Source organism: Betta splendens, chromosome 8, assembly GCF_900634795.4.
Source record: "Betta splendens chromosome 8, fBetSpl5.4, whole genome shotgun sequence".
Taxonomy (NCBI): Eukaryota; Metazoa; Chordata; class Actinopteri; order Anabantiformes; family Osphronemidae; genus Betta; species Betta splendens.
This window is the reverse complement of record NC_040888.2, coordinates 12008288-12030968: the sequence shown is the minus strand read 5'-3', so window position 1 is coordinate 12030968 and position 22681 is coordinate 12008288. Positions and strand designations below refer to the sequence as shown.

Here is a 22681-nt window from a genome sequence, read left to right as displayed (position 1 = left end):
ATGCTAACTGTAGCTAGCTTTACGTTATAACTATAGGCAGTATATAGTAATTAGTTAATAAGTGAAACTAGAAAGCAGAAAAGCTGTTTGTGCACGTACGAGTGTCCTTAGCCGTAATGTTGCAGTTCCTCAGTGCGACCACTGGAGGGCGTTGAATACTCATTACTCAATTACAGCAACTGAAACAGTCAAATCAATAATTACTTGTACCACATGTCTGCTCTTTGCTTGTTTTGCGTTATGAAAGAATCCCAAATGCAAGACGAATTTCAATACAAGACAACTGTGCTGCAGTTTTCACTTTGACCACAGAGGTTACCACTTATTATGCAAAAGGTATTTGTAAAGTTGGCCATGGTGAAGACGAGTTGTTATAACAACACTTCCTGTGAGCTTCACAAATAAAACATAACGTCAACGAGGCACTGATCATGTGGTCGTTACCCATAGGGGTCAGCAGTGAGCGACCTTTCCCCTAGTTTCTGCCAGAAACCAAAGAAGAAGTAAAACCAAAGAAGAAGAACGCGAACAGGACATAAACCCGCGATATTAGTAGATGCTATATAATATGAAAATGTGTATTCGTCTGATTAATCATTACTGTAATCCTTAATCACCATTAAACAGTTTTGTTTACAATGCAAACAGAGACGCATGCGGCATTATACCATGGAAAAGCACTCTGAAGTTTAACTGTTACAGCCATCAACTAGTTCGTTGTCTGTGGAAACGCGTCTAAGAGGATGGAGGAACTGATGATGGAGTCACAGTCGGACGACACACCAGGATCGGGGGCAGAGCCTGGGGTCGCTGACGCCTGGGAAACTGTCGCAGCAGCTTTGGTGAGTGGCCTTAACCAGCATCGTCCTTCTAGATGCAGGAGACAACGGGGAGCGGACCGATGTGGCAGTGCTCCATTCAAATGCGTCATGATTTGATGTTTCCCTCCTGTGGAGATGACTTTATCTACTAACTGGACGCCTTTCGTACGTCTGATGCGTTCAGTTGTTTCCTATTTATCAGGGTTGTAACCCTATTCTATACAGCAAAGCTCTAACATCATATTTACGTATGAACTCAGAAGTTACCTTAACAATAATAAACATACTTTGAACTAGAGCTTTAATAAAAATACACACAGTATTTTCACACACTAGACTTGACCCTGTGTATGAAACCTGCCCTGCCATCATCTGTGTTCTGGGTCATTCCTAGGTGTCCCCTGAGTGCTCGGTGTCGGATCAGAGCCTCTTCGACTCCCTGGCCCTGCTGTGCAGTCATGGTCTGGGCCAGCTGCTGGGTGGCTGGTTGCTGGAAACGCTGCAGATGCGTTTGTCTTCATCTGTGGTGCCAGAGTTCTGGTGTGGACTGAAACAGCCGGAGAACGAGCTGGAGGAGAGAGGCAGGGCCTGGGTTCTCCTCACGGCCTTTCGTACACTGTTGGATCGTTTGGAACCGTTTCTGGGTGACTAGAAATTTGAATTGCCTGCTTTAGTGCTCATCACTGGGTTTTTTGTGTGTGTACCAAGCCTGCATATGGATTCTAACCTCTCCTTCTTTCTCCATACACTGTAGGCGGTTTAGAAAGGCTGGGAATGTGGCAAACTGAGGGTCGTGGTGATGTCTCCGGCCCAGGACCCAATGGTCTCCAAGAGCGGGCCTTTACCGTCATCCGGGCCCTCCTCCTCTTCTCCCCCTCCCCTGTTCTTCAGGAGCGAGTGCTGGAGTTTTACAGCAGGACTTTCTCTGTCTATATGAACCAGGAGGGTGAGGCTGAGGATGGAGCTGAGGCTGCTGATGGTCCAGAGGGAGGGCTCTGCCCGGGTTGTGGGGTCATGACACAGCAGTGCTGGTGTCAGGACGCCCTGCAACAACTACAGGAGCTCAGCCAGATACTGTGAGTGAACTGTGAAAAATCAGCAACAAGGAATAAAGAGTAGTACAAATAACATCCTGTTGCTGCCATTTAAAAACATGTTATTATCCTGTTGTTATGGTGTTCTTACATTTATGTTGTAGGTTTCAGTCTTCTTCAAAATGTTTAGCAGTTTTTATTGAGCAACCTAAAAAAGTCACTGTTCATAGCAGAAAGGCAAACAACAAATGAGGAACATTTAGCAGTGAAAGAATGAAGAACTAAACTAAGCTTTATATTTAGTTAAAGACCTATAAACTGTAAAGGAGTCTGAAAATAGCCACCAGAGCCAAGAAAACTATAAAAGTGTATTAAGTCAAAAAGGATTAAGGAGGATTTACTTTTGTTTATTCAATTAATTTCTTGTTGTAGTTCTAAATTACAGCTGCTGGAGTGGGTCAGCTCAGAGGCTGTTACCTCCATCCTTCACAAGCTCATTGAGCAGAGAATGGAGCAGCACTGCCGGGGCGAGTATGAACGCTCCTTTCTGCTGGAGTTCCAGAAGGTAAAACATTTGAGTGTTGAAAGGTTGATCATTAAATAGTTTCCATGACGCGTCTTCACTAGACGTTGCTTGAAAGTGTGTTTATTTTAACCGGGTCTGTTTGTGTGAGCAGTGGCTGGAGCTGGTTCTGGGCTGGCTGAGCAAAGTGTTTGCAAGCAAAGTGGACACAGACGCTTCAGACAGTTTGGTAGCTTCTTCCAGTACTTCCATTATCCAGGCCAACCAGTCTGGCAGCTCCATTCTGAAGCAGTGGAGGTGCCACATGCACCAGTTTTTCTGCAGGATCTATGTCAACATGAGGATTGAGGAGCTTTTCAGCATCATTAGAGGTATGATAGATGAATTAGCATATTTACAGTTGTATTCAGGTCAGTCTTTAATTCACACTTGTAATTATTTTCATGGCTTTAGATTTTCCAGAATCTAAAGCTGCCATTGATGATCTCAAGTTCTGTTTGGAAAGGACCAACCAGAGACAACAGCTTCTCACTTCCTTAAAATCTGCTTTTGAAAGCCGCCTGCTACATCCAGGTCAGTTCAGTACACTCATGTACTATACATACTATACCTGCTGTTGGTGGAACATTATGCTGGCCATGAAAGCAGCACCTCTCATAGGGACTGTGCAACCCTGTACATAAATAAAACTAATATAATAAAATAAAATAAATAAGAAGACATGGCAACAAAAGTTGCTAAGTTAACTTTTGAATTTAGTGCACAGTGTCTTTGTAGACACAGTACAAGAAGCTACTTAAAACTAAGCCTCTGTCTTTATGGATTTTCAGGCGTCCACACATCTGACATCCTCACAGTTTACATCTCAGCCATTAAAGCTCTCAGAGAGCTGGACCCATCCATGGTCATCCTCCAGGTTGCCTGCCAGCCCATCCGCAAGTATCTCAGGTGAGGTGTTATTACCAATGTAATTGCGATGAGCACCATAAAACTTAAATGGAATAAACCAGGAGGATTTGAACCACAACAGCAGACAAAGAGTGGGACAATAAGTTCAATAAGGCAGCGGTGCTGTATTTCAGGACTCGGGAGGACACGGTGAGGCAGATTGTGGCTGGGCTCACAGGAGATGCAGAGGGCTGCACTGACTTGGCCTCTGAGCTGTCCAGAGGAGACCCAGTGACTCTGGAGATGCAGGACAGTGATGAAGATGGAAATGACCCAGAGGACTGGACTCCCGACCCAACGGATGCCGTCCCAGGTCAGTATTTTGTATTGATAGACAGTTGTATCAGCTGCGGTTTACTCAGAATCTAACGTGTTTATTCTTTATGCTTGTCAGATAAAATAGGCTCCAAACACCGTTCATCAGACATCATCAGTCTGCTGGTCAGTATCTACGGCAGTAAAGACATCTTCATAGACGAGTACAGAGCCGTGCTGGCTGACAGGCTGCTGCACCAGCTCAACTACAACACTGCCAGGTACATGTCAACATCAACAGAGCATGAAACTGTTTTGGAAGAGAGCACTAGCCTTTGCATAGATAAGGTTGAAACCCTTTTCCTATGAAGCTGCTGCTTTTTGCTAGGTGATCACCATCTGCTGGTTTCCACAATTTTTTTGGCTTGTGTTGTGTGATTGCAGGGAAATCCGTAATGTGGAGCTGCTAAAGCTCAGGTTCGGGGAGTCTCACATGCACTACTGTGAAGTTATGCTGAAGGTAAAGTGTCAGTAATGATGGATAACAGCCATATACTGTAAAACATTCACATGACTTGTACCTCTGTTTATTTTAAAATGAAGATGAAGTGCCTGGTCACAGATTCCTTTCCTCCGTCTCTTCACTAGGACATGGCAGACTCTCGGAGGATCAACAGCAACATCCGAGAGGAGGAATCAAAGCTGGGAGAGGAGGAGCAACCGCTGCTGTCTCTGTCGGCCATTATTCTGTCATCGGAGTTCTGGCCTCCGCTCAAAGAGGAGAAACTGGAGCTTCCTCCGCTCGTCTGCCAAGCAATGGAGGCGTACACTCATCGCTACGAGAAACTCAAGGTGGAGATCACCCACTTCTCATTCATTTGTACCAGTGATTATTTAGTTTTTAGGTTTTTTGGTGCAGATTTCAGCAGGAGTCCTGGAACCAGTAATATATTTACCATTATTACAGCTAAAATGTCAGCTGCTCATCAGCGTTTGCTTTATCTCCTTAGGCATGGACAGTGTACCAGCGTAACATGTAGCTGCAGGTTGAGGCTCATGTTGCCAAAGAGTTGGCTACAAGATAAATGTTGTGTTAAAAAGTAACAGTAGTTCGTTTTGTGTTTCAGGCTATGAGGACTCTGAGCTGGAAGCCTCATCTGGGTTCTGTCACCCTGGACGTGGAGCTGGAGGATCGTACTCTCACCAATCTCACAGTCTCCCCCATCCACGCAGCCATCATCCTACACTTTCAGGAAAAAAGTACTGAGGCATTGAACTGTGCATCAGATAAGACATAGATGGTTTGTGCATTCCTGATTTATCTGCTGCTGTATGTTGTTCATCAGATTCGTGGACGCTGGAAGAGCTGAGTATGAAGCTGGGGGCGCCCAAGGAGCTGGTGCACAGGAAGGTAGCCCTGTGGCAGCAGCATGGTGTGTTGAGAGAGGAGGCAGGTGGGCGCTACTACGTGGTGGAGACGGGGTCCTCTAAAGAAAAGATGGAGAGAGGGGTGATGCTGATTGACAGTGACGAGGAGAGAGACTCCAACACCACCACGCAGTCTGAGCAGAGGGAGGAGAAGCTTCAGGTGCTCGCATCACACGAAAACATGCTCCAACATGCAACATGGTTTAACAGGAAGAACCTTAACACGGTCTGTTTCTGCAGCTGTTCTGGGCTTACATCCAGGCAATGCTGACCAACCTGGACAGCATGACACTGGAACGAATCCACTCAATGCTCCGGATGTTCGTTGCAACGGGACCCGTCGTCACGGAGATGGACGTCAACGAGCTGGAAGCCTTCCTGCAGAGGAAGGTCAGGGAACATCAGCTGTTGGTCTCTGCAGGTGTCTACAGACTCCCCAAGTCCAACTGAGGGAAAACTGGGACAATAAACAGCTGAAATGCTGCCTTCAGATGTGGAAGGCGTGAATAACTCTCGCGTTATGCGAGAAGGACTGTCTGCTCGCTCATGCACCCTGTGTTTCAGGTTCAGTCTGACATCACACGCATCTGTAGCTGGAGATGGACAAGTTCAGTTTCAGAGTGAAGTTTTCATCAGTGCAGACACCAACTGTGATAAAAACACTTTATCAAGCATAAGTGTCGATTCTTTTCTTCTCGTTCCAAAGTAAAGCCCCGTAGAGTCTTTTTCCCCACATTGGTGCATCTTACTTCAGCAGTTGGACCTCGGACACATGTGGATGACTAACAGCTACTTCCTGCCTGCTTATTAGGAAATCTTGAGCCGTTAGGGAACCACCCTTATTTCTGGTTTCTGTCACTTTAGAGCTGAAACTAACGCTCTGCTGGAATATTCCTTAGAACGTGCTCTTGTTTTTGCAGAAGAGCCCATGGTTCAAACAAACGATAAGTCTAGACAGGAGCATTCACATTACACCCCTCAGTAGCCTGCTCTGACTTGTAGCATCACACAAAGGAATGTTACCAAATAGGATAATGTAACTGAACCTAAACCATATGTAGTTTATCATTAAACAGCACAATTATATATTTATCATGTTTCCACCTGATCACTGTCCTATACAAGAAGCCAAGACACTATGTAGATTTATTGCTTTATTGGTAGTTGGACACATTCGCTAGGTAACGGTTACATTAAGGAAACAAACATCCAACAACTCGACACATTTTGGGCTTGTATGTGTAAGATTATACATACTAGAATCAAGAATCAGTGGCCTCATTATACCTGACATAAGGCAAACAAGCTGGACGGCACTCATCACATTTGGTTAGTTGGACAAAGTTATGACTTAATAGCAACTGCAGCCAGTTTCCCTTTAGTGGTCAAATACTTGTGTATTAGGGGAAAACACATGAGCACACAATAGTTACTAGTGCAAAGTTAAAGGACTATGCCAGTTTTAACCCATTTGCCACAGTCACTTTATAAGCTACAGTAGAAGACCACAGGCAACAGACATTCTTATTTATTTTATTAGAAGATATGAAGATCACCTTGCAGTTAGATTTGAGTTGGATTACAGATGCTCAAAGAATAATCAAAAAAAGAACATCTGTTTATTTGATGTAGTTGTTGGGTTGTGACAAGAAGGTAAATGGCAACACTTTGGGCCCTTTTAAGTATTTTTTTTATATTATATCAATAAATCAACAACTGAGCGGATTGTGTTTACAGCTGTTAGTTGGAGACTAATTTATACTCTGGATTGTTGAACAAATCTACTCAACTCCATCTTAATTAATAGAACACATACTGAAACGCAAGCTCAGTTTAGATAAAGTTTAGATTAAATTTAAACAGACATTAAGACAAAAAAAACAACCTAAAAGTGCACTAGAATGGTCCATTGACATGTCATGTGACCTCCAGGCCCGCTACGTCCAGTCAGTCCTGACAGACTGCAAATCCCTTGGCCCATTACGACCTGTAGATTTGTTTACTAACTTGGCATAGTAAAGAGTGAACGGCACAGTTTGTAACATTCATATCTGCAGTTTGAAACAATACACTTATCTCCTAAGGCACGATCCCAAGCTGATTTAAATGCTTTCTGTGCAAGCGATGAGTGACAAGTGGCTTTGGCGTCTTTGTCTCAGCAGCATTTCTTCCCTTTCTTCCTGCGGTCGCGGTCTCTCTGAGCGTTGATGTTGACAGTGTCCTTCTCCCGCTCCCTTTCTCTTTCGGCTCGGTTCTGGCTCTGCTTCTTGGCCCGGAGCACCAAGCGGGTGAAGGCCATGAACATCTGGGGGGATAGAGTTTGTCAGAATTTTAAAATACTTAGGAAAAGTGGCATCAACGTAGTTTGAATAAAGGTCTTTAAGTCACCTCTTCTACATTTATGTTTTCTTTGGCACTGGTCTCAAAGACCCGAACACCGACCGACTCTCCAAAACGCACAGCGTCCTGAGTGTCCACCTGTTTCCTGGCAGGGTCATCATTCTTGTTTCCAACTGTGAAGCAGAACAGAAAAACTAAATTTACATATCGATTTCAAAGGGCTTGTTTTGACTAGAAGACTGAATAAATCAATAATACGACACACTGGCTAGTTTTAGACACTGGACCAAATGTGTAAGTACTGATTATTCAGCGTTATGACACACTCAAAAGGAACAGCTGACTCACCCAGGACCTTGCAGACACTGTCACAGTTCTGGGAGATTTCATTTAACCACCTTTTAACATTTACAAAGGACTCAGGGTTTGTCACATCGTAAACAATAATGACTCCGTGGGTGTTCCTGTAGTATCTGGAAAGAAAGAAAATAATTATGCACAATTAATACATCACCTGACTGCAACAAGAAGGAAGGTTTACACAGCATATCCGTGTATCTGGGAAAGATTACGTTGATGTGATGGTTCTGAATCTCTCCTGCCCTGCCGTGTCCCATATCTGCAGCTTGACTCGCTCTCCATCAATGTCTACTGTGCGGATTTTAAAGTCAACGCCGATGGTGGTGATGTAGCTGCCTGCAGAAGAACGCACCATTAGCAAACAGCAGCAAGGAAAGACAAACAAGGGTTGTTACCATTTTGTTTACCACCTGATGATCATACAGTTTATTTGGGGGCAAAGAACGATGTAGATAAAGTAAGTTAGTCAAATTTCTGTTTTTGATTAGTTTGCTTTGTTCAAAGCTTTGTTGTAGCAGAGGTCAGCTGCTTTTATAACAAAATCCTGAAGTTGTACAGGTAGATGCCCAACATTCAGATCTGCTACGATCCAATTTATTATACATTTAAAACTTTTATTAAAATTTTATTAAAACCAACCTCCCTCTGACTTAGCAATTTCATTAGTAATATAATTTCCAGTGTTTTATATTTTCTTAACGTGCTTCAGTTTGAACTCTTTCTTAATGTGTGGAGGCTATCATGCCTGTCATATACACACAGCTGCGTTGACCTACCAGAGAAGGAGTTGTCTGCAAAGCGGAGCAAAAGGCTGCTTTTTCCCACATCTGAGGGGAGACAAAGATCAGAGGGACAACATTACAACGCAGCTCAGTTTGGGGTGATAAGTATTGGCAAGGAGTAGCAGACAGGCCAGCTCGTAAAGCCAAGAGCACTTCCTCATAAAATGGTGGGAAAACAAAAGTGAAAGTACGCTAGGAGCAGGAGCTGAAATATTTGATTAAATAAAAAAAAAAAAAGGCCAAACTCAACCAGTGGCAACATGTCAGATAAAGACTCGTCAAACAAGAGTGAAGCAGGAAATCTTGCAATTACTTCCAGGAATTTAAAAAAATATTTTATCTACACAAAAACAGTCTCCTAGGTGAGCTTTTATGTTTGGAACATACAACAAATAATGGGCAGGAAAAGAAAAAAGGTGCTTCTATCCGATGAATTCATTATATAGAAAGTAATAATATAAACATTTCGTCTAAAAGAAACAAATGTTTCTGATGATAATGTCACTGGATGTCAGCTTGCTACAATAAACTGGAGAAAAAACACAAGTCAAATGCAAATTAATGCGATGATTGACTGGTGATTCTTCCTTGAACAAATGTCAAAGGTGAATCTTTTACAGAAAGCGTTTACAGAATGATGGACAAGTGCAAGTTCTAAATATGTCTCCACTGTAGCCAACTGTTACAGTGATACAAGGAAATCTAATCACTGCGTAAAAATAACTTGCTGCAGGGGCGAAGGCCATCTCAATTGACTCAGGGTTTCAATGGGTCTCTTTCATGCTTGTCCAACTACACTCAGACCCGGGGTATCAAAAGAATCTGTTGTCAGCCTTAATTCTAACAGCTGTGACTTTGACTTAAACAGATCCAAAAGGCTGGATTCCAAACTCCAATAGACCACCTGTGAAGCAGGTTTGAAAAAAAAAAAACAATAATTGACTTACAGCTGAAACTAGTCTGAACCACTGTGGGATGCTTCTTCCTCAAAAGGCTCCCTCTCACACGCAGCTTTGTAGCAGTGGGGTCAGGCTTTTTACTAGTGACTGCATAGTCACCTTCACTACTATGAGAACCAATAAAGCACAGCTATAAATCAGCTTTTCTAACTCACTTCCCCAGTAACATCAAACCGAAGCTATTTAAACAAAGCAAACATCTGATGGTATACAAGCAAGCCTGAATTTACTGGATACGGTTAAATGCTCGCTCATTCATTTTCAGATACTGAGGAACAGCACAATAAAAGGATGATGGTTGACACAAGTCTTCAGGGTGATCACAAAACTTGACTTAACATAATAAACATAAATGTTTAACTGTGGGTAATAGCAGCACACTAACACTAACCTTTCACCTGGACATCATGAGATAATCACTGAGTCCTATCTATCAAGGGCTCAATGTAAATGCTGATGTTTGAGGCCATTGGTTGATCTACAAATCCTCCAACATGTGTTGAATGTAATGTGCATTAAAATATACTAACTGGAGTCTCCAATGATGAGCAGCTTGAAGAGATGATTGTAGTCTTTTCCTGCCATTTGGAGGCTTTTCACTGAATTTCAAAGTAAATTCTCTTTCATAGAAGGCAGCGATTTTCCTTCTCTACCTCGTGTTTCGGTTTGTCCCGGCTCCCAACGCTACCAGCTCAGAGTAGCACAACAGTTTGTCCAAAAGTCACAGGCATTCCCATGCCAATGATCAGACATTTCCAGTTCTACTTCTGCCCTTTTAGACCTGGCTTATACTTGAGTTTCAGTTCAGATGTTCACATTATGCCATTTGGTTTCATAGTGAAGCCACAGGAGACTGCACACTGCGGAGCATTTTCGAAGTGCTCCACGTTTATGACTCATACTTGACAGGTTCGAGTGGCCGCGTGGATCCACCTTGGTTCCAGTTCCGCAAAGTGAAACTCCTGCTGGGGATTTCCAACTCACTGATTCTTGCCGTCACCATCCAACCGTCCAGTGTGGACTCTCCCTCTTTTCTCCTTTGGATCCTGTGTTGATTGTAATGACTTCACTGGTCTGGGCATTTAAATATTGACAGTCACACACCTAAGACTGCCTGCGTTTATTGTCTGGCATTTTGTGTGAATTGCTACGACAGTCAAACAGATGAAAGACTTTAATTGTAAATCCCGTTAATTCAAGTTATGGCGATGAAGTCCTCCACTGCTCGCACATTAACACCATCCCTTACTGGAAACAAATGAGAAATGAAGCTGTTCCTCTTTTTCACAGCAGTTCAGTAGTGGTTTTGTAAGATGAGGTTTATTTGAGGTGATCCCTTAATTCCACTTCATCTCAAATGTTCCCACACAAAGCAGAGGGGGCCGGGGTCTTGATTCTTGCTCCTTTAGCCTAAACACAGAAAAAGAAAAGAGCAAAGAGGTTGGACCATCATATATGTAGCTATATGCACGGTGTGTTCCTACTTACGATCTAAACATAACTTCCTCATCCTGCTTTAACTCCCCCCCCTCCTTACAACTTAAAGCTAGGTTAACAGGTAAACAAGGTAGCAACAAAGGCTCCTGGATGACCCACTTCCTGGCTGGTACAAGGTAAAAAAGGGGGGGGGCAGCTAGTTCATGCTGGGACAGGTTTCCATCAAAACAGGAAGGACTGCCACTGCCTTTGAAACTATTTAATGGGACATTTCTAATAGGAGCCTGTGTACTGTTGATGCAAGCACTAGGTGATAGGTTGTATCATACAAATACAGACACAGTTGCAAGAGAATCATGGAGATTATTATAAAAATCTGCTCCAGTCTAGAGCAGGAGAACACGCCAGGGTCAAATTATAACAGACTATTTAAACATTATAAAGGTTCAAACGTTATTCGTCATTGTGTGACTCTGTAGATGACCCACTTGACATCACACAGAGTAGGACGTTACGCTTGCGGCACAAGGATTGGCCCGATTTGCTGAGATTTTAAAAGCAGTCTGTCTTATATGTCTCAAATAAACACCTGGTGCAGAAACAACTTGTCCTGCGCTGACTGGAGTCGCGCAGGTACGGCGGTGTGTTCACGGGTCTGCGACTCGCACAGTCACGACACATTCACACGGGGAATAACTACTAAACATTTTACGTAAGTGCACATCAGTAACCTTAAATAGTTGATCTTAGGTTCGGCCCACGAGGCAAAATTACATTCTGACTTTATGTCAAGCAACCACCGCTACTTCCAACGGCTGTGCACTAAGCTAGTTAGCCACCAGCAGCGTGTGTTGGGAGGTAGTGCAATAGTTATTCAAACTAATCTGTCTTCTCCGGCTACTGAACCCGAAATGAAAAACAGACAACAGGCAATGGAAATCTTCTAACTTGTGTCTGCTGACGCGTTAACTGTCTGCGATCGGCATTAATACTTCCACATTCCCAGCTTTTTTATATTTAGTCTGGAATGACGGGCTCGAGGCCCGAAGCTGGCCTGTCACTGGTTGCCTCGGGACGACCAGCACGTCGGGAAACTTCTTCGGAGACACTCGAAAGTAGTCGCTATGTGAAGACTTACCGGTGTCGCGTCGTGTCGCGTACTCGAGGCAGTGGGTCATCTAAGCAGAACCGCTCCAGACGTTGCTCGTGTCCCAATTGCGCCGACTGGATCAACGACCCAGTCGCAACGTCTCCCTGCCGACCACACCTGACTGCAGTTGATGACCCACTCTCATCACCCCAGTGCGGCGTTCACGTCATGTAGGAAATATCCAAACCTAGTGCGGAACGGTTTGCTAATGCAATGTTACGTCAAAATTAGCAATATACTAAATTTTAAATTGGTTATGAATATTGTCTGATCTTTAGGCTACCTAACTCGCAAATATCAGTATTTCTAAGGCAAATGAAAAGCATGCATTCACCTCTCATATTGTTACTGAACAGAGGTACAGGCACAAAGTTAAAAACAGAAAAAAAGTAGTAAGTCAAACACAAACAAAAACAAATAAATAATAAGTACCTCCAAAACGTATATCTCACATTGAATGAGAAAATATTCCAATATGTAAGATAACATCCATCCATCTTCTACTGCTTGTTCTCATGCAGGGTCACACGGGGTACTGGAGCCTATCCTAGCCATCTATGGGCAAGAGGTGGGGTACACCCTGGACAGGTCACCAGCCAGTCCCTCGCAGGGCAACACATACAGACAGACAAACATTCACACACGCTCAATTTTATGATGAATGAACCTAATGCATGTTTTTGGACCACGGGAGGAACCCGGAGAGAACCCGGGGAGAACCTGGGGAGAACATGCAAATGCCACACTGAAAAGCACCCCTCTCCCCAAACACTTCCTCCACATCTTTTAGCAGGACCCCAAGGCGTTCCCAGGCCAGCCGAAAGGACATTCAAGGTCAACAGCCATCGCCTCAACTGAAAAGTGTTGGTGCGGAACTGCATCCCCTTCCTGAGGTGTCAAACAGTTTGCCAGAATCTCTTTGAGGCCAAATGACAGTCCTCCTCCTCCCATGCCCAAGGTTTTGCCTCCACAACAGCACAGCTGCAGCACACTTGGCCTGTCAGTACACATTAGCTGTCTCAGGAGTCCCACAAGTCATCCAGGCCTGATAGGAATCCTTCTTCAACTTCAATGGGTGGGGGTTTACCTCCACGCTAGGCACTAGAGACCTTGTGGTCCAGCACGAACGGCCACATTGTCAATAGAGGTGGAGAACATGGTCCACTCTGACTCAATGTCTCCACCCTCCCTCAATATCTGGTTGAGACTCTCCTGGAGGTGAGTTGAAGATCCCTGTGAACATAACAGCACTTGGGTTCAGATCCAGGAGGCCATTCCGCCCAATCACACCTCTCCAGGTGTCACCTTCATTGCCCACGTAGGTGTTGAAATCCTCAAGAAAAATGATGAAGTCCCCAGAGCACCTGACCATTTTTAGCTGGTAGCGCTCAACCTCCTGCACAAGCTCAGGCTCCTTCTCCCCATGACGTGGGCCTGGCTCCAGGGTAGGGCCACACCTGCGCCATACTGGGCTACGTCTCAGTTCTTGTCATTACATTGTCCGTAAGGGTTTTGTGAACCTCTCTTTGTCTGGCCTATCACCTAGTTTACCTGTTTGCCTCGGGAGACCCTACCAGAGGCATTGAGCCCCTGACCACATAGCTGGACAAAACTTAATGCATTATGCACAAACATGATTCAAACCACTCCATAAAATATAGTAGTATTGTATGTGTAGCAGGTAACACACAAACATACAAAATACCCATCATCAGGATACACAGTGTTTATTTAATAGAATGTTGACAATAGGAAGAACAAAATCAGACACATCCTTGGTGGTTTAATTTACCAAAGCAAATTCCAGACAAATAAAATGTATAATTGCCTTTTATTATTAACCATTCCCAACAAAGAAAAAACAAAGTTTAATTTTCTGATCACATTATATTGAAATCACATCTGTTACATAATAACCAAAAAACAGATCATATCTACAGGCAGAACGCAACAAACAATACAAGTACAGAGGGCATTGTTAGGGCAATTTTAACTGTGTGGGAAAAGTGTACGATTTATTTATCTCATTAAAAAATGTACAAGCCAGCCTAACGCTATCACAGCTTTAAAAAACCACACCAACACATCAGTGTTTTGTGTGATGACTCAAAACTGAAATGACTCTCCAGACATTCACAGATGTGCATTTATTGTCCGCTGGCTTTTAGGTTCATATTGTACAAACCAGATGAAGTTCAACAGCGAACCAATACAGAAGCAGTAATTGTCAGCTCATTTCCTTTTTTTGCTGCTTGATGAGCGGCTTGGGGACTGCCTATGGTCATTCCTTCTGTAAAAAAAAAAGAAGATAAAACAGTCATTTATACATATTCAAAGACATTTGAAGACATTGGATTGCATTAATTTTCGACTGAAGTAAATACAAAGAAAAAAAGATTTATAGAGATTATTCCAGGATAAAAAAATCCCTTTCTCATTGTCTGGCATCATTGTTGTCTCAGTTTTTTCAATTTAAAGTATTTTTCACATTTAATTATTTTGTGGTAGGTACAGACCTGTGGCTTGGTGACAACGGAGCTCCTCTCATGTGTCTTGGAGGAGAATAACTCAATGAACGAGAATCTCTCAGGGAATCAGCTGGCACTCTCATTGGTCTGGCAGGGCTATGAGAAAAACAATTAGTAGAAAAGAAAGATGACACCACAGTATAATTCAAAGTTGCCTCAGTTTGGGGATTTGGTCAGTACAAAGTTCTAGAAACTAAGAAAATGCCAGTAATTCACAGCCTGACATTCACTGTTTAGAATGTTTTCTGTTCTTACCTGTTTTTTTTTGCTTCCTTCTCAGTGTCAGAAGATGAGGATGATGAAGGGGAACTTTGAGCTTGAGTTGTTTTCCTGGTAAAATTAAAACATATTAAAGAATAAATATTAGCTAGTGTGATTAATAATTACAACTATTTGATCAAGAAAAAGAAGCACAACATTTTCATTCATGTTAATTTCTGTAACGCTTACCCTTTTCCTTGCTCCACCTCAGAGTCAGAACTGTCTGAGGAGGACGACTCAGAAGACTCAGACGACGAGGACGAGGAGGATGAAGAACTGGAGCTGCTGCTCCTGATGGATTTTTTCTTTGCATTTGTCTCCTTGTTTACAGCACTTTCATTTCTGATTGTTTTATTCAATGGTTGAGAGGCAGCTGGTAGTGACTGTTTCTTACTTGAGCTATCTGATTGGCTACCAACTGGAGACCTATTGTAGGTCACATCAGAGCGCCTAATGTCAGACTGAGACACGTTTCTACCTAAAGCAGGATCATGAGATACATCTTTGAAAGGACCCTGTAAGGATGAGGAATGACTTTTCTGCTGTCTTTCTACTCTCTGCTTGTCCTCATGATCTTTTGTCATCTCACGCTCTGTTGTTGCTTTTATTTCTTTCCTCTGGTGCAAAGGTGAAGTTGAGGATGAAGAAGACGATGAGGAGCTTGAGGATGAGGATGACCTGCTACGTTGGGGAGCATTTTTAGGGTAAGGATCCTCCTTGTTCCCTGGTCTCCCTTGTTGTACCTCTCTAGCTCTTGTCTTGTCCAGTTGTCTTTCTCTAGAGAGGGATCTACTGTTCCATCTTTGCTGCTGTGGAGAGGGAGAGTGATGGGACCTAGGGATTTAAAAAGTTGGTTATTGGGTTACATATTTAAACTTGGCTGCCATTAAAAGCTTGAGAAAAGGCAATTCTAAAGAAAAATATATTATATTGGTGTAATTTTAAGGGCCACACCTAATAAATACACTTGTATGTACATAAATTTTCAATTAAAATTATACTTCTGTACTATGCTCAAATTTAGGGAGAACTGAAAGCAAAGTTCAGTCAAATCCTTCCATCCCTAATCACCCTGAAGAAAACAAGTTGTTCTATAAATGAAACAAAACGGTCTGAGAACAAACATTTCCTTTAAAGTGTAGTAATGATCCAAAACACTGTTTCTTGTCTAACCTGCTGAGGGGGCTCTGTCTTCTTGGGCTTCTAGACCTGGACCTGCGGCGCTGCCATGGGCCCTTGGACCTGGACGGGCTGCACTGCCTTTGGGCCCGAGATCTGGACGTACTGCGTTGCCTCGGGCCCCTAGATGTGCTGCGTTGCCTCAGAGCCCTAGACCTGGACGTGCTGCGCTGCCTTGGGACCCGAGATCTGGATGTACTGCGTTGCCTCGGGCCCCTAGACGTGCTGCGCTGCCTCGGACCCCTAGACCTGGATGTGCTGCGCTGCCTCTGGCCCCTAGACCTGGACGTGCTGCGCTGCCTCTGGCCCCTAGACCTGGACGTGCTGCGCTGCCTCGGACCCCTAGACCTGGACGTGCTGCGCTGCCTCGGACCCCTAGACCTGGACGTGCTGCGCTGCCTCGGACCCCTAGACCTGGACCTGCTGCGCTGCCTAAGGCCCCTAGACCTGGACGTGCTGCGCTGTTTTGGGCCTTTAGATCTGGACCTGCTGCGCCATCTTGGGCTCCTGGATGAAGACCTGCCATGTTGCCTTGTGGGTCCGGATCTGGATCGACTCCTTCTGGCAGCCATCTGGCGTTCTCTGTCTCCTCGCTCCTTCTCCCGCTGTCTATCTCTGTCCCGATCTGACCATGCTGGAGGAGAAGTTCTCCTAGATCTTGCCAGAGGCTCTTGATACTGCCGTGGTGGAGTACGGGTGGGAGGGGAAGAGGTGGACTTCTCAGGCGGTGAGTATGACCTCCTGGCTGAGGGGCTTGACCGTGCATGCCTCCTTGGGATATCATTCTCCCTTCTTTTCTCCCTTTCCTCAGTTGTTACACCCACCCTTGTTTTCTCTGTGCTGGTTTGAGAAGGAGAGTACCTGTTGCTGCTGGTATCCACTTTGTTGGTAGGAGGTGGTGGCGGACTGGGGCTGTCCATCTGTGTGGGGCTATATCGTTCCTGACCTTTTCTTTGAGGCAGGTAGTTCTCAGGAGCTCTCTGAGATGGCCGTGGCCTCTCCCTTCCTTCGTCTGCTCTGTCTTTCTGGGAAACTGTGGGTGCATCACTCTCAGACATAGAGCTTTCCTTTTGCCCATTGGCTACATACCTTTGAACTGCAGCCTGAATGGCAGATGATGCACTTTTCACTGGGTTACTCTTTTCCCTTTCTTCTGATTCACCCTTTTTCACTCTGCCCTCATCCTCTGAGGATGAGGATGAAGAGGAAGATGAAGAAGAGGATGATGAGCTATCACTCTCACTGTCACTGCTGCTACTGCCGCTGCTACTACTGCTACTGTTACTACTGCTACTGCTACTACTCTTACTTTGTGTTCTTTTTTTGGCCTGTCCAGCCTTTTCAAGACATTTCTCCTTTGTTGTTGGGCTTTTTCCTTTCATTTTTCTGTCATCCTTGTCTAGCCTTTCACCCTTGTTTCTCTCTGTTGGCTTTGATCCATCCCTACTTTCTGAAGAGGACTGGACCACCATATCCTTCCTTCTTCCAATTTCTTGATGTCTCTCTCTGTCTTGTTCCTTTTGCAAAGTTAGATGTTTCTCCCTCTCCTTGGTGGTCTCACGCTCTCTTCTCTTGTCATCCATCATTTGAGCCCCATTCATGACAGGTGAACAAGAGACAGGTGAGGAAGAATGAGATGGGGATTCATCTCTTTTCCTGTCTTTTTTCTGTTTATGCGGCGACATCTCTCTCTGTTTCTTTCCACTTTCTCTTTCATTTGTCAACCTCCACTGTAGATCTCTCTCATTCCGGTGCTGTCTCTCTTCACTTCTCTCCCTCTTTGATTTCTCTTTTTCTGGAGAGGGCGAGGGAGATGAAGAGTCATGTCTTTTCTTTTGACACTGTTTATCTTTTTCCTGCACATAATCTCTGCCCCTTTCTTTTCTTGCCACCTGTTTACGTGGAGGAGAGGGAGATAAAGAGGAGTCAATTCTATCTCTCCGAGGAACACTGTCCCTTCTTCCTTTGCCCTTATTTTCTCTGCTCCTTGAATAACTCCCCTTCTCTCTGTCTCTACTACTGGACTGCCTTTCTTTCTCTTTGTCAAATTCTTGGCTTCTTGAACGCCTGCCTCTCACAATCTCTCTGCTCTTTGATCGCTTTCCTCTCTCCTGCTCTTTACTTTTAGAGCGCCTCGCTTTTTCCGCATTTTGACTTCTTGAACACCTTTTTTGTTTGTCCATCTCTTTGCTCCTTGATCGCTGCCTTCTGTCAACTTCTCTGCTTCTGGAGCGCCTGGCTTTTTCCTTTTCATTTTCTTTGCTTCTTGAACGCCCCCTTTGATCCATACCTCTACTTGAGGAACGCCTTTCTCTTTCTGTGCAACTTGAATGTTTTTTTCTCTCACTTTCCTGTATGCTCCTGGAACTCTTCTTGTTTTTATCTCTCAGTTGAGGTGGAGAAGGGGATGACGAGTCATGCCTCCTGCTAGTGGAGTTCTTATCAGTCCATTGTTCTTTTTCTCTCTCAAAATTGGGCCTTTTCTGCATAACAATATAAAGATGACTCATGTTACTTTCACACAATTCCTTAAAATAAAATTGTTTAGTATGGATGTGAACTAGCAAGCAGCCTAACCCTTTCAGGTCCCTGATGAGTTGGGCTGTGCTCTTCATAGCCCCTTCTTCTCCCTTCTGGAGACCTCCCTCTTCTTCCTTCATTAGGTTTTCCAGCAGTTTGGTCTTGTTTACGTGACTTCATTGGAGCTGGAGAACGACTGCAAAATATAACAGGCACAGAAACGTTGAGACCAAACAATCTCTTACCACGCTATTTTAAATACATAACACTCTCGTCTGAGATATTTTTATTTTTGGGGGTTGATCCAGAATAGTGCACTTTAAATATCTCATACCTCTGAACAGAGCTGGAAGAAACGCTCCTGTGTCGTGCCACTTTTGCTTTTGGAGGACTTGTGCTTTTGCTCTTTTTTCTTTTCTTCTTTGACACTTTCTGCTTCTCATCAGAGGAACTTTTACTGGGTGAGAGGTCAAAAGCAAAATATGTTTACGCAAACTGAATTCTGCATTTAGCATAAAGAAAAGACATCCTCATTTTATTGTGCATAGTATGTGGCATGAAGAGTATGTGGGTGACTTTTTTCAAGGATTCTATATAAATCTCACCTATGAGAAACACAAAAAAATCATCTAAAAACACTAACCTTTCATCCTCTTCCTCCTCTTCAGAAACCTCACTGAAAAATACATTTCAAGCTAAGTATTACAGTTGATGGAAAAAGTCATTTTGCAAAGAGAATGGTTAGTGAAATACCGTTTCTTTTGCTTCTTCTTTGACTTCTTTTTACCTCTGCGAGGTGAGGGAGAAGGACTCTCTGAGCTGATAGAATCGGATAAAATAACTTTTAGGAAACATGTGTTGGTCAATTATTCTACTGTTCTTATCAAGTTCATGTTCTCACCTGTCTCTATTCTTGTTTTTCTTCTTCTTCCTTCGACTCCGCTTCTTGGGAGGAGAATCAGATTCATCTGAATCTTCCACCAACCTGAGAGAGGCAGGGCAATAAACCGAGTTAATTACACAATTTAGACTGGGATATGTGCAGAATAAAAATTAGAATGACTTATCCAACAATTTTAGCCAATAAGGGAATAAAACGATTATACTCTGTAAATGTCTAACTCACGTGTATTTCTGCTGCTGCAGTCTCTCCCTTTCTAGGCGTTCCTGTTCTCTCTTTTCTTTCTCTTTCTCCTTCCGGTCAGCATGGAAGGAAGATCCATCCACATAGTCACTGGCAATACCAAAAGCAGCACGAAGACGATCATTCTTCTGCTGGTTGGCTGCAGCAAGAGCATGAGTCTCTGTCACCCTGTGAGTGAGAAGGGAAAACCTCTGTTACAAACATTGTTATATAATAATTATATATGTATTTAACGACCAAAGCAATGGAAGTATGGTGAAGTCACTGCCATCCAGTGATCAATACCCAAAAACAGAGAAATTGATTGCGTATTTTATACCAGTCATTTTGACATTTTTTTTTTAATTTTAGATGACATTTGAGTATAACAAAACATGCTTTTTTAGGTTGTTTAATTGTGCTGCACTTACGTTGGTTTCTCAGCAGTGGCAGGAGCTGGCTCCTCTTTCTCCTGCAGCATCATGCGAAAACTGTTGACCTTCTCCTCAATCTCCTCTGCAGAATACCTGAACACCCGAACAGAAAAGAAAACATTGCAATAAAAATGTGATTATATTCTCATGCTAAAGTAACTACGTTTTAGCCTAAATAATACCTGAAATAACAGATCAGATGTGAATAAATATTAAGGTGTATAAATATTAAGTGGTTTACCTGTAGATAATGAGATCTAAATTTCAACTCATTTGGTGGTGTGTAAAAACAATAAATATTTTTTTTTACCCCTGATCCTCCATCATATCTTGCAGCTCAGCACACTTGACCTCCAGCTGCCTCTTCCGCTGGTGTTCCAGGATTTCAGCATTGGGCTGTCTATTGAGCTGACTCTCAAGCCTCTCCCGATCCTTCTCATCCCGCTCACCACCACGCTCGTCCCGAGGCCGTTTTACCCGAAGGCTCGACAGATTGCGCTGCACATAGCCATTGGTACCGCTGCCCCGCGGAGTTGTCAGGCCAATTCCATTGTACATGGCTCTGTGAAAATAAAATATTGGGGGAAGTAAATGCTTGAACAGGATTAAGGTGCTATTACTATGTAGTAGACAAATAACCAATTAAAATTCTTTATATTTCTGTATTTCACAGCAATAGCTAAGTGTAAAAAACAAAAATTATACAGTTGATCAATCTATCAATAGATGGCTACATGACATGGTTTGGAAGAATTAATTAAATAGTAAATGGTCCGAACCACAACTATATAGCCTTTTATCCAAAGAGCCTTACACTACTTCTCATTCACTCTCACACTGATGCCAGTAGTATTTAATAGTATTAAATATATTTAATAGGGAAGAAACCACTTTAGGATAAATAAATAAAAATGATGCATATCTTGAGAAAGAGGTGGACCCCAGGAGCTTTAAAGAATGCTATACAGTTCTACATGAGCTCACACAGTTTTCGAAATCACATTCTAAAATGGAAGCAAACATAAACTAAGAATAAATAAAGATAATACACCTGACATTTGTATGCCTTTAGAAAAAGACTCAATGGTTTGGCCAAAATGATAATAGATCCCCTATATGTTGATTTCGGAAAATCACTGAAACAAAACACACCAAGCTTCAGGCGGCATTTTGTCGCTAACTGCGGGCTGGCTATTACAGTTAGCCGACAGTGGTAAAAGCTACACGTGTAGCTTACTCACAAGATTATAACTCATAAGATTATAACTTATAACTCACAACATTTAATTGATAAACCAAGTCACTAAATAGAGGTTTTTGTCAAGCTTTAACACGTGCGCCAGAACAGGCCTGTTGCTAGCGATCTCCGTAAGATTGCCGATTTATGATGACTAACGGCAAGGCAACCAGTGACTTAGAACTCTGGAGTCATTTAATGTCGCGATGCGATCGACGGATATGTATTATATCAAGTACAATCTTTAATATGACACTTAAAAAAGCATAAAATAATAAGAGACGCAACACACTTAGCTTAACGTAGACAACAACACCTAGCCTTGCTTGCTAACGTAAATGTAACGTATGTTAGCTACGTACCACTGTCTTCTGCGGAACGCAGAGAAAACGATGTTAAAATAAATCAGTCGTCAATGTCCCACAAAAGTACGCACAGAACGTTACTTTACATTAACCGTGTAATATAGAACTGTTGAAAACAGAAATATGGCTAACTAGCTCTACGCTGTCTAGTCTGGTACCATACCACTGGTGAAACGAGAGAAAAGTCAAGTGACGTCATACGTAACGGAAGTACGGTTCAAGTAAGATGCGTTCGGTGATCCTGGGAAAATACAATTTAGCCCTATTTTTACTTAAATGTTGTAATTGTAACAAATATTTTGATTATAAAATATAAAGTCGGATTTTACTTCATAATATTTGGTTAAATAGTAATGTGGCTGAAATACTTAAAATTAGACTGAAATTTGTAAAATCACATTTTGATTAATTAAAAGAATAAGAAGAAGAAAACCTTTTTAGTCCCACAGTGGGGAAATTGCGTCATATGCTATACGCTCACACTATACAGAGAAGAAAATAAAATACAGCAGCAAGAATTAACACAGTAAAATAATACACAGGTGGGTAAGGTGAGTACAATGTAAAGAGATGGGTTATTGCATATTATATAAAATAAGAATAAGAATAAGAATAAGAATAAGAATAAGAAAACCTTTAATAGTCCCGCAGTGGGGAAATTACTTCTCATAACAGCAGTACAGATAAGCCAGAGTACAGCTACAGAACAGTTTGTGTTGGCACAGTAGTACAGTTGGAGTGAGTATGAGGTCATTGCAGGGTTATTGCACAGTAATGGGTATAAGATTTGTACCGGTAACAATATACATGATTGTTCACAGATTTACACAAATATTGTGCAGAGCAGGTTGCTATATAAACCACTGATGCAGTGGGTGAGTGACTGTAGTGGGACGTGGTCAACAGTTCTGATTGTACAGTCTGACAGCAGCAGGTAGGAAGGATCTACGATATCTCTCCTTCACACAGTGAGGGTAAATCAGTCTGTCACTGATGC

The 22681-nt window shown here is 42.9% G+C and overlaps 3 protein-coding genes and 1 long non-coding RNA gene across 5 annotated transcripts; 2 read left to right on the top strand and 2 right to left on the bottom strand.

The window, feature by feature from the left end:
* The first annotated feature begins 490 nt into the window (after positions 1-490).
* anapc2 (anaphase promoting complex subunit 2) lies at positions 491-5681 on the top strand. The gene is made up of 14 exons (XM_029160006.3): positions 491-842; positions 1216-1465; positions 1576-1897; positions 2288-2420; positions 2533-2749; positions 2832-2951; positions 3209-3326; positions 3461-3639; positions 3721-3862; positions 4026-4101; positions 4230-4433; positions 4709-4841; positions 4928-5169; positions 5250-5681. The coding sequence occupies exons 1-14, from the start codon at positions 744-746 to the stop codon at positions 5457-5459; spliced, it is 2445 nt and encodes an 814-aa protein (XP_029015839.1). The 5' UTR covers positions 491-743; the 3' UTR covers positions 5460-5681.
* Positions 5682-6150: 469 nt separating this feature from the next.
* On the bottom strand, positions 6151-12190 carry si:dkey-16l2.16 (ras-related protein Rab-35). The gene is made up of 7 exons (XM_029160010.3): positions 12026-12190; positions 9981-10860; positions 8486-8536; positions 7922-8045; positions 7698-7822; positions 7398-7522; positions 6151-7314 (listed from the first exon to the last, which is right to left on the bottom strand). Exons 2-7 carry the CDS (start codon positions 10033-10035, stop codon positions 7165-7167), a joined length of 630 nt encoding a protein of 209 aa, XP_029015843.1. The 5' UTR covers positions 10036-10860; positions 12026-12190; the 3' UTR covers positions 6151-7164.
* LOC129604411 (uncharacterized) lies at positions 11483-13985 on the top strand. Its single transcript, XR_008695238.1, has 2 exons — positions 11483-11599; positions 12559-13985. It is a non-coding gene; the product is annotated as an uncharacterized LOC129604411 (long non-coding RNA).
* On the bottom strand, positions 13749-21876 carry srrm2 (serine/arginine repetitive matrix 2). 2 transcript variants are annotated; one of them, XM_029160002.3, is made up of 14 exons: positions 21682-21876; positions 20393-20644; positions 20080-20175; positions 19652-19837; positions 19427-19510; positions 19279-19344; positions 19169-19201; positions 18860-18982; positions 18583-18721; positions 16000-18488; positions 15016-15660; positions 14821-14895; positions 14554-14661; positions 13749-14327 (listed from the first exon to the last, which is right to left on the bottom strand). In XM_029160002.3, the coding sequence occupies exons 2-14, from the start codon at positions 20638-20640 to the stop codon at positions 14270-14272; spliced, it is 4350 nt and encodes a 1449-aa protein (XP_029015835.1). In that variant the 5' UTR covers positions 20641-20644; positions 21682-21876; the 3' UTR covers positions 13749-14269. The 2 variants fall into 2 exon arrangements, with proteins under 2 accessions (XP_029015835.1, XP_029015836.1); XM_029160003.3 differs by having other exon boundaries at positions 13749-14324.
* Between the last annotated feature and the right edge of the window lie 805 nt (positions 21877-22681).

Coding starts and splice junctions, on each gene's coding strand:
- si:dkey-16l2.16 (XM_029160010.3), bottom strand. CDS start 10,035: ATGGCAGGAAAAGACTACAATCATCTCTTCAAGCTGCTCATCATTGGA. Junction 8,537..9,980: donor GCTCATCATTGGAGACTCCA/GTTAGTATATTT, acceptor GTCTCCCCTCAG/ATGTGGGAAAAAGCAGCCTT. Junction 8,046..8,485: donor TGCAGACAACTCCTTCTCTG/GTAGGTCAACGC, acceptor GTTCTTCTGCAG/GCAGCTACATCACCACCATC.
- anapc2 (XM_029160006.3), top strand. CDS start 744: ATGGAGGAACTGATGATGGAGTCACAGTCGGACGACACACCAGGATCG. Junction 1,466..1,575: donor TCGTTTGGAACCGTTTCTGG/GTGACTAGAAAT, acceptor CATACACTGTAG/GCGGTTTAGAAAGGCTGGGA. Junction 2,421..2,532: donor TTCTGCTGGAGTTCCAGAAG/GTAAAACATTTG, acceptor TTGTGTGAGCAG/TGGCTGGAGCTGGTTCTGGG.
- srrm2 (XM_029160002.3), bottom strand. CDS start 20,640: ATGTACAATGGAATTGGCCTGACAACTCCGCGGGGCAGCGGTACCAAT. Junction 19,345..19,426: donor AAAAACAAGAATAGAGACAG/GTGAGAACATGA, acceptor CGATTCTATCAG/CTCAGAGAGTCCTTCTCCCT. Junction 14,328..14,553: donor CCGTTGTCACCAAGCCACAG/GTCTGTACCTAC, acceptor TTTTTTTTACAG/AAGGAATGACCATAGGCAGT.